The sequence below is a fragment of the Hibiscus syriacus genome, unplaced genomic scaffold (genome assembly GCF_006381635.1).
Source record: "Hibiscus syriacus cultivar Baekdansim isolate YM2019G1 unplaced genomic scaffold, ASM638163v2 tig00110888_pilon, whole genome shotgun sequence".
Taxonomy (NCBI): Eukaryota; Viridiplantae; Streptophyta; class Magnoliopsida; order Malvales; family Malvaceae; genus Hibiscus; species Hibiscus syriacus.
In genome coordinates, this window is record NW_024062898.1 from 862,848 (window position 1) to 874,374 (window position 11,527).

Here is an 11,527-nt window from a genome sequence, read left to right on the forward strand (position 1 = left end):
ATCATTTGAACTCAATCATGCATGCTCTTATCATATCCTCCAATACCTGAATAGTTCGCTCTGACTGACCATCTATTTGCGGATGAAAAGTTGTGCTGAAATTCGATCGAGTACTCAATGCCTCGTGCAAAGAATTATAGAATCTTAAAGTAAACCTTGGGTCTCGGTCGGATACTATCAATACATGTACTCCATGTAGCCAAACTATCTCTTTTATATACAACTTTGTATATTTATACATCGAGTAATCTCTGTGAACTGGAATAAAGTAAGTTGTATTGGTCAATCTATCCACAATTACCCATATTGAGTCCTTTTTACTGGGTGTCAAATGTAGCCCTGAAACAAAATCCATAGTTACTCGTTCCTACTTCCACTCGTGAATGGATATCAGTTTTAGCAATTCGGAAGACACTTGATGTTCAACTTTCACTTGTTGGCATGTCAGGCATTTTGCAACAAACTCTGATATAGTTTTTTCATACCAGGCCACCAATAATGACTCTTTATATCCTGATACATCTTATTCCCACCTGGATACATAGTTAAAGGACTATAATATGCCTTAAAGAGAATATCTTTCCTCATTTCTTCATTATCTGGAATGCAAAGTCTTCCATGATAATATAAAAATCCATCAGTCCTGATTTCGAAGTCTTTGGTCTCACATTTTTCTACTTGTGCAATTTTTGCCTAACATTTTCCATCTTTTCGTTGCAACTCTTTTATCCGATCCAACAACATCGACTTTAACTTAAGCTCAGTGATCAAGGCATCATATTCCTTTAATGATATACGTGCATCCAAAGCTCGTAAAGCTACAAAAGTCTTTCGACTAAGTGCATCAGCTACCACATTAGCCTTCCCTGTATAATGATCACATTATAATCTTTTAAAAGCTCGATCCATATTCTCTACCTCAAGTTCAGTTCTTTTTTAGTCAACAAGTACTTTAGACTTTTGTGACATGTATAAATATAGTACCGCTCACCGTACAGATAATGACACCAAATTTTCAAAGTAAACACGACATCTGCCAATTCTAAGTCATATGTTGGGTAATTTATCTTGTCAGTCTTCAGCTGTCTCGAAGCATAGGCCACAACTTTCCCTTCTTATAAGCACACATCCCAACCCATTATGAGATGCATCACTAAAAACTACATAGTTTTTACCCAACTCAGGTTGCACAAGTACTGGTGCGTTTGTTATAATCCTCTTTAGCATTTCAAAACTTCTTGACACTTCTCCGACCAAACAAAAGGCACATCTTTCCGCAACAATCTAGTTACCGGTGAAGCTAACATCGAAATGTTCTTCACAAACCTTCTATAATAACTAGTAAGCCAAGGAATGCAATCTCTGCTAACCAGAATTCACATTTGGATAGTTTGGAATACAACTTCTTCTCTCGAAGAGTCTGAAGAACAATACGAAGATGATCATCATGCTTCTCTCTTGACTTTGAATACACCAAAATATCATTGATAAATACCACCACAAATTGATCCAGGTAAGGTTGGAATACTCAGTTCATCAAATCCATAAATGTTGCAAGAGTATTATTCAAACTGAATGGCATCACCACAAATTTGTAATTCCCATACTGAGTCCGAAAAGCTGCCTTTAAAATATCCTCCTCTTTAATCTTTAATTGGTGGTATCCTGACTGAAGGTCTATCTTACAGAACATTAATGAGCCTTTCAGTTGATCAAACTGATCATCATTACTCGAATAATCTATGCATAATCGTATAGACCCATCCTTCTTTTTCTCAAAAAGAACAGGTGCCCCCAAGGTGAAACATTGTGTCTGATAAATCCCTTATCGAGCAGCTCCTGTAATTGGGCCTTTAATTCTCTTAACTCAGTTGGAGCAATTCGATATGGAGCTATGGAAACAGGTTCAGTACCCAGGTAAACATCAATTTAAAATTCCACCTCACGACCTAGAGGTAAACTTGGTAATTCTTCCGGAAAAACATCTGGATATTCCTGAACTGTTGGAATATCATCTAATCTCACTTCCAATATTCGAGTGTCTATTACATTAGCTAGAAAAGCTGTATACCCTTTCGACATCATTTTTTTGTAGTCATTGCTGATATCACATTAGATGGTGATTTCTCTTTCACGTTTACTATGATTTCTGAACCTTCCATATCCTTCAAAAATAACCTCTTCTTGCGATAATCAACCTATCCATGATATGGAGATAACCAATACATGCCTAAAATAATTTCAAACTCGTCGAAAGATAATTCCATCAAGTTTGTCGGGAACATAACCCCTTGAATCTTTATCGGGCACTTTCTACATACCCGAGTTACTATTGCACTATGACCCATAGGGTTTACTGTTATCATCTCACTAAAGATTGGTTCTAAAAGAATTCATCTAGCTCTAATCAACTTTATACTAATATAAGAGTGCGTAGAATCAGGGTTAACCAAAACAAATATAGGTTCATCAAAAATATGGAATGTACCTGTTAAAATCTTCGGGTCATCCGTTCCTCATTATTCTTAATATTATAAATTCGGGCTACTCCCCGTGTCTCTTGTCGCGGGATTGACTCAGATTGTCCTCTGAATCTACCTCTTCCTCTGCTTCTATTAGATGCTGCTACTGATCTCTCAGTCTGCACTGATTTATCCCCAGATCTTTTAGGACAACTTTGAGCATAGTATCCAGTTTCACCATAGTGGAAACAAGCACCACTGAGCAATCTACATACTCCATGGTGAAATTTGCCACACGTCTGATATAGAGTAGTTCTTTCTCCAAATGCTCTACCCGAGCTAACAGCCAAAGACTGTGATTGTTTATTCTTTTGCGAAGCTGTAGAGGAACCATCTCTATTATTGTATAGAGAACTCGAACCATTGCCTCTCTTAGCATGATAGGAAGTTAAAAACATTCCAACTCTTTTTCCCGTCTGCATACCCTACTCTGCGGCTAGAGTATCCTCTTGAGCTCTTTCGATTGCTTTAGCTCGTTTTATGACTTCTTGCAGTCTAAGCAAGTTTAAAACCAACATCATCTCTTTCAACTTAGGCCTCAATCATTCGATAAACCAATCACGTCGAGATTTTTCATTGGGAACTAATTCAGTAGCAAAACGACTCAGCTTGTTATACTCAGCCTCGTACTCATATATTGCTCGATCACCTTGTTTCAGATTAAGAAACTTCAGCAGCATCGCCCTCCTAAACTGCTTACTAATGTACTTGTTCTCAAATTCATCTTAAAAGAACTGTCAGGTCACTTGCTCAGGTGGTGCATACATTGTAGTGTTTGTCCACCACACTCGAGTTGATCCTCGAAGTAAAGATACAGCTCCGCCCAGCTTTTCAAAATCTTAGCAGTTAAGACTTTCAAGCATCACCTTAATGCCGTTTAATCATAAATCAGTATCTATAGGACCTTCATCCTCTTCTTCCTGGAACTCATGTGCTCCCAAACTTTTCAGCTCTTTTGGGATTAACATCCGTGGTACTGGAGGAGTAGGGGGAGGCGGGGGAGGTTGAAATCGAGTCAAGATTGCATCAAGAGCCTGCATAAAAGCTCTAAACTCTGGCACTGGCATACCCTGATATACCAGTGCACTAGCGTTTTCAGACTAGATCGGATGCTCACTATTAGCTTCATTGCTCTCGCTACCCGACCATTCTCTAATTTCTTGTTCAGTTGCTCTCCGCGAATTCACATATTCTGACATCTAATAGAACATATATAATAATAACAACTCAAGTTAGTAAGGAGTGACATCAATCATATTTTAACGACACTATATCAATAACTTTGACATCTTAGTGGCATGTAAACCCTTTTAAAAGTAAAATACACCCAGTTTCGGTTGAGAATCGGCTAAACCTATAGCTATGATACCAATAAATGTAACACACATTTCCTATATATATCACCGTACACGAGCCACAGATGCCACATGACTTTTAAAATCATTTTTATTTTTGAAAACCAATAAAATTTTGTTTCTATACATAAAACATTTTAATGTAATAATAATAAAACGTTCATTAACTTTTTGTATATAAAATAGTCTTAAAGTTCTAACATATTAAATATTACAATCATCATAAGTCAAATACATTCAGAGCATTATCTTAAGTCTATTACATGTCATCTAATAATATCAAAAGTAGACATAATTGTCATACAGTTACTGATAAGGCAACATTTGATTTACGATTTCAGCTGCACTCCTTACTCCACTCGTACTAATACTTACGCGTGAAATCAACACATGTTAAGTATTCACTTAGTGAGGCATAATAATATAAATGAGGTGTAACCAAAACATAAGTGTATCATAAAATATCAAAATACGAATTAAATCGTATAAATCATAATAATACTTAAAATTGGCTTGGTAAACCAAGTTTTTTTCACATAACCTATGAAACTATATTTAGTATGCCCAACATACCTATCAATTCGTATTTTTCTAAATTATCCTTTTATTTGCCCAATGTATGTTGAATGAGAATGCAAGGTACATGAGTTGCACCTAAGTGCCTAAATGGTAATTCACAAACTCATTATGAATTCCATGGATGCACACATAGTGTCGAAATGGTCATTCATAAACTCATTATGAATACCATGGGTGCACACATAGTACCGAAAGTACTCATAGTACTGATACAAAAATGCAACATATGCATTAAACAAAATTGATCGATAACTATCATACTAAAAGTATGTCGAAATGCACCTATGACTATCAATACACATACAATAGGCCTTTAAATCAAATTCGCAGATTAAACATTTATTCTGAAACATCTATAGTTGTTAAAACAACATAAAAGTTCATCCAACTATTTTGAGTTGTTCATACTCTAAAATTATTTGTAAATCATTTTCATAAACTTTATGAATATATTTCAAAATACTGTAAAACATGCTTTTATAAAAAAGTTCGAGGTTGATTCATCATAAGTCATCCTCATATCATATAAGTACATAATAAATGCACTCACCTGGTATGCCTCAATATTATGCCCTAATATAGTCCGACTATTCTGCGACTTTATCCTTGCCTTTCTGTTTGCTTGACTCAGAAATTTGATTATGATCTACCCAAGAATCCATAAACACACATACATTATAAAATACAAATGTTATTATACTTTCTAACATTTATACAAAATAATAATACTCAAAAATATTATTATTTTCGAATTCTAATAAAATTCATCCTAACTTAAATTTTCAGACTAAATAGTATCGGTACCCCTTCTACAGTATCGATACTTCTCATCTATGGTACTGATACCTCTTCAGTTCGATATAATTTTTGCATTATGGAATCCATTTTTCAATTACAGTATCGATACCTTCCTCTTGGTATCGATACCTCTACATCAGTATCGATACTACTTTCATCAGTATCGATACTGTTCATCGTGTTCATACTCTTTCCTCCAATTTAACCTTATAGTATCGATACTGTTCTTTCAGTACTGATACCCTTACCCAGATTTTCCTTATTTTACTTCGATTTTTACCCAAATTTCACCTAAATCTCTTACTTTTACCTCCTACCATACCATTTAACTCATTATCACTTAACCCGACTAAGCTACATTCATAAATCTCCTTATAACATCCAAATTCTCCAAAGAACTCTTAAAACTAAAAATCACACCCAAAATTCAAACATGTTTTCAATTACTTCTAAGACTCCAAATCTCTTATCTGCATCTTTGACAAGTCAAATATGCTTTTAAACTCCAATAACTGACCATATTTCATCAAATCACTTAAAAACATATTTTATTAAATCATTAATAAATTACTAATCTCTTAGTTTTAATCATCTTTAAACTTTCCTTAAACTTCTATATCATTTAAGGCTTCAAAACCAACCCAAAAACAAAAGGAAAAACCAACTTGAAGAAATATTTATTTTGCTATGAAGGTACGGAGACGAGAAGACGAAGAAAATAGAGAATCAAAATTTTTAACATTATCTTTTTTTCTCCTCTTCATCCCTTAATACTAGAGGTGGGTATACGGGCTACCCGCCCGTTTAGTCTGTCGGTTTTGACGGAACGGACGGTTTAAAAAGCCCGCAATCATAAACAGTTTTGAATTTTAAGGCTCGTGGCCCGTCCGTTTAACCCGCGGGTTAAACGGGCTTATCCGCGGCCTGTTAAATAAAAATAATTTTAAATGTTTTAAATGCAATAAAAAATAATGTTATAACTTGCTACACCTTTAAAAATGATCCAGTAACTTGAAAAGAAAGGTAGCACCGTCAAAATAATAAATAATATTTAAATTTTATTTTAAATAGCCGAAAATGATTATAAAATAATATTTTTTTTAATTTTTTAATCATTAATATATATAACGATATAAATACTTAAACTCAAATTAAAAAAACAATATTCACTTATATCACCAAATTAAAAAATAAATAAAACAATAACCACATTATACTCTCATAAAACACGATTATTCAAGGCTATAATATGAAGACACATAAGTGTTTGCAAGCAGAAATTCAAACAGAAAAATTCAACAAAGTCAAACATTATACAAATTTAACAACTTTTCTTTTGTAAAAGTTTTTAAAAGTTAAAAAGTATGTTTTCAATTTTTTCTTTTACTTTTTTTATTATTTTTAATCCAAATATTACGTGTCATGTGATATATTATTAGAATATCACGTGATTTTTATAATTAAAGAACGAAACAAATAACATACTTCATGAAAAAAATAAAGGTCAAAATTAAATAAAAAAATCTTTAAATACCAAAGTGATAATGATATAAATTTTATAAGACTAAAATATTATATAAATCTTTTAACTTTTATTTTTTAAATGAAGAATAATTTGATACATTGTAAATGAAAAAAAAATATAAGCAACAATAGAATTATGAAAAATACCCTAATAAATTTAAGAACTACAATGATTATAAGTATCATCATATTTATAGGTAATTTATTTTCTTTTTCTATAAAATTCTTTAAGTTTATTTTATATAACATTTTATAAATTTTAAATTAAACGGACTTTTGTGGGCTACCAACGGTTATACCCATTAAACCCACGGATTTAACGGTCCGAACTAAAAAGTCTGCAATTTAAACGAACTTCAATTTTTAATGTCCAAAACCTACCAAACCGGATTAAACGAATAATCCGCGAGCCTTAACCTATATACCCACCTCTACTTAATACTTATCCCTAAAAGAATTAATGTTAAATTCATTTCCTTCTTAAAAACATAATACCCCTCCATTTCACAAAATTTAATGAGTTGTTCGAAATATACTTTTTAAAATTATTAATGGCTGCTTGAGAAGAACAAACTAAAATTCGACACGTACTAAAAGTCAACAAACCAGTGGACGAGAAGCAAAAGCCAACCCCAAATGTACCTCGTCTGGGTTTTCTACAATTGGGAAACTGATTTTTCGCCTATAAAACGGATCAAAAGCAGAACATCTTCATCACCATTTCTTCCACAACTCAAACAAAATCCCGTTACTTTGAAAGTTTTCTTGAGAATATGGCTATGAAACAAGTTGCTTGCTCTGCTATCAAAGCTGTGGCCAATTCTGGGTCATCCTCTGTTCTTACCCGACAACTCCATGTAAGCTAATCCATGTGCTTTTTTTTTAGCTCTTCATTTCTTGTTTCATATTAAGTTGAAATCTAGTTTGGGTTATTTGTTGTTAAGAACTTTAAGATTATTCCAAGTTTAGATTGATATTTTTCTGGTTAAATCAATGAGTAATTTAAGTGAATTTGATGACTGGAAATTGGGATCATCGAAAACGACGAAGGGCCTGGCTAGTTCCTTTGCATGCACTGGTGTGGCAAAGTGTGTCGTCTGGCTCAGTGTCACCTGTCATGGATTATTTAATTACTTTTTCATAAAATTCTTTATTCTTAATTAATAATATATTTTACAGGCGTGTATCATGAATTTAAATATTTTTTCAAGATTGATACGAATATCATGTTTTTTGCCCTACAAATCCATTTTCCAGTAGTGGTTTAAGTGCTGCTGTCATGTCATGTTTCTTACAGGTTTCTCCGGGGAGCAAAAAGATTGTTGGGGTGTTTTACAAGGCCAATGAGTACTTTACGAAGAATCCCAACTTCGTTGGTTGTGTGGAGGGAGCCTTGGGCTTGCGCCAGTGGCTCGAGTCACAGGGGCACCAGTATATCGTTACCGACGACAAAGATGGACCAGATTGCGGTAAGCATAAAGATCCCTACTATCCTTTTCCGATATGCGGTTAATGTGTTATCATTTGTCATCATCGAATGATGTCGCTGCCTCCATGATCTTGCATAGGGAAGTAAATTTCGTTGGTATAGTAAGAATGCTGAGTTTATAATTTAGAATGCCAGTGTTGTTAATACCAGTTCATTGCAATATGTTGTTACCATGATTCAAATGGTTAATCCATGGCATCCCTTGCTTGCTTTGATCTATTATTTGAACTTTAAAAAATAGTGAATTTCTGAAATTTTTTAATACAAGTTCGATTTTAATCAACCGTGTCCATATTGTAGAACTCGATAAGCATATCCCTGATCTCCATGTTCTCATATCCACCCCATTCCACCCGGCTTACGTTACGGCAGAGAGGATCAAGAAGGCCAAGAACTTGCAACTGCTGCTCACTGCAGGGATTGGCTCCGATCATGTTGATCTGAAAGCAGCAGCTGAAGCTGGTTTGACTGTTGCTGAGGTCACTGGAAGCAATGTTGTCTCGGTTGCTGAGGACGAGCTAATGAGAATTCTTATTCTCGTCCGAAATTTCTTACCCGGCCACCATCAAGTTATTTCTGGGGATTGGAATGTTGCAGGCATTGCTTACAGAGCTTATGATCTAGAAGGGAAGACAGTTGGAACTATAGGTGCAGGTCGTATTGGCAAGCTCTTACTCCAACGACTGAAACCATTCAACTGTAATCTACTATACCATGATAGACTCAAGATGGATCCGGAATTGGAGAAGCAAACCGGAGCTAAATTCGAGGAGGATCTTGACGCAATGCTTCCAAAATGTGACATCATTGTTGTAAACATGCCTCTTACTGAGAAAACAAGGTCTGTTTTCATTACATTTGCGACTGAATGCCCTAACTTACAGATTATCATTGGTTAATGTCCTATGTGTTCCTCAAAATTTCCATTAAACTTATCACAATCTGTATGATAGAGGGATGTTTGACAAACATCGGATCGCGAAGTTGAAGAAGGGAGTCTTGATCGTTAACAATGCTCGAGGAGCAATTATGGACACTCAGGCAGTTGCCGATGCTTGTTCAAGTGGACACATTGCAGGTATGTTCCTACATTTGAAATTCAACATGTTTTTGTTGACCTCCAAAATACAAGAAAAAATTAGAAAAATTAAACATACACTTCGTATCTGACACTCAAATCCTATATTTTTCGTGATTTTTCAGGTTACAGCGGAGATGTTTGGTTTCCACAACCAGCTCCAAAGGACCATCCATGGCGTTATATGCCAAATCAAGCAATGACTCCTCATATTTCTGGAACCACCATTGATGCTCAGGTATATGCCCTTTCTATGTTTTGCTCTCCGACTTAACATCCTTGCTTTTGCCAACAACTAAAACGAAAACGGAACTTGTGCAGTTGCGGTATGCTGCCGGAGTCAAGGATATGCTTGAGAGGTACTTCAAAGGTGAAGAATTTCCTGTACAACACTACATTGTCAAGGAAGGTGAACTCGCTCCTCAGTACCGATGATTTCGTCTTCTTTGTCGATGAAAGACTTCGAAGAATGTGTTCTGTTGACAGCCAGCTTAAATCCTTTTGAAATAATGTGTTACATAATCCAAAAGTTTGCTTTTCGGATCAAAGTCCTCTGCAAATAATGTGCCATCTGGTGCTTTGAACTTGATGTTTTCAATTCATGAACTAAGTTGTAATGAGTTATAGTACAAACAAGTGTTGACCACATTTATAATTGGTCAAATTAATAATAAACTTTATATAAAGATTTGAACCAAGGACCCATGATGTCCCTGAGAAAGTTTTTGCCACCAGGCCAAGTTATTTAATTGGTTTAAAATAACACAATGCTTTATATATTGTGTTTGAAGTTATTTCACACATACATATATAAATTATATTAAAAAAATAAAATTATAGAAAATAATTCATATAAAAACAAAATAAAAAATATTTTTATTTAAATAATAATATTGTGAGTTTAATAAATATTTATATCACAAAATAATTTATATAAAATTTTAAGATATATATTATTTAAAAAAATTCCCACCAATATAATTATTTAAATTTTTTGTGATTTAAATATTTATTAATCTCACAATATTATTATTTAAATAAAAATATTTAGCTTATTTTTATTTTTATATAAATTATTTTCTATAATTTATATATTATTATTTTAAAAATAATTATAGAAAATAATTTAAATAAAAATATTAAACTCATTTTTATTTTTAAGTACTATATTAACTATAATTTAATATATATATATATATATATGAAATATAATTTACTTTATTAGATTTATTTAAAAAATAATATATATATGTGTTGTTGTTGTGTAATTTTAAACCAATTAAATAGCTTAGTCTAGTGACAAAAGCTTGTCCTAGGGCATCATATGGTCTTTAGTTCAAATCCCCCAGCCCTTTATATTTTTCAAATGTTTTCCCTTTACACAGATGTGGCATCTCTGGATTAGAGTTGAATTTATTTAATTGAATTAAAACAGTGATTAAATTGATATAATATATAAATATTATGGACTGAATATATAATCATGTCAATTTGACTTAATTGCACGTCACTATGTCTGTTAAAAATTAATGGACAATATCTTAAATGAACCATTTAAATAGATGGATAGTCTGTTTGATCGTTTTCAAAAGTTGGTGGTTAAAATGATTTATGACTATAATTTGGTGGTTACCCGTGTAATTTACCTAGAATTAAATTACCTTTTATTGGAACCTAATTAATCTAATAATTTTATTATATCAATTTTTAAATTTTAAAATATTCTAATTGAATCCTCAAAGTATTTTTTTAGCTGACCCTTATTCCCATATGTAATGAGGTAAGGGGGAGGTAGGATTTCCCCCAACACCAGGTTGAGAACAGCTTCAGTAGGAATCTCAAAGTATCATTATCGTATTAATCAAGTTATTGTTCTAGTCGTTAACTTTAAGGGGGTGTTTGTTCAAGATTGTGGGATTCCCATGTTTGGTTGGCTGATAATCTCATTCCCGGTAATGTTTTATTACCAATAGTAGATTTTTTTGGTATATTACCGGGAATGTCATTACCTCCCTTCTCTTAGGTATTGTAACATTACCGGCGTTTTGGACTAAAATGCCCTTAAATTTTTATTTTTTTCAAAAATATCATTCTTCTGTCATTGAATAATAAAAATTCTATGAAGGTTAAATTACAAATTTATCCTTAAATTATTTTAGATTTACAAAAAAAAGTCTATAAT

At 33.2% G+C, this 11,527-nt stretch overlaps 1 protein-coding gene across 1 annotated transcript; it reads left to right on the forward strand.

The window, feature by feature from the left end:
- Nucleotides 1–7,438: 7,438 nt before the first annotated feature.
- On the forward strand, nt 7,439–9,947 carry LOC120144342 (formate dehydrogenase, mitochondrial-like). The gene is made up of 6 exons (XM_039158431.1): nt 7,439–7,635; nt 8,076–8,247; nt 8,568–9,108; nt 9,221–9,345; nt 9,471–9,583; nt 9,667–9,947. Exons 1-6 carry the CDS (start codon nt 7,552–7,554, stop codon nt 9,778–9,780), a joined length of 1,149 nt encoding a protein of 382 aa, XP_039014362.1. The 5' UTR covers nt 7,439–7,551; the 3' UTR covers nt 9,781–9,947.
- Nucleotides 9,948–11,527: the final 1,580 nt, after the last annotated feature.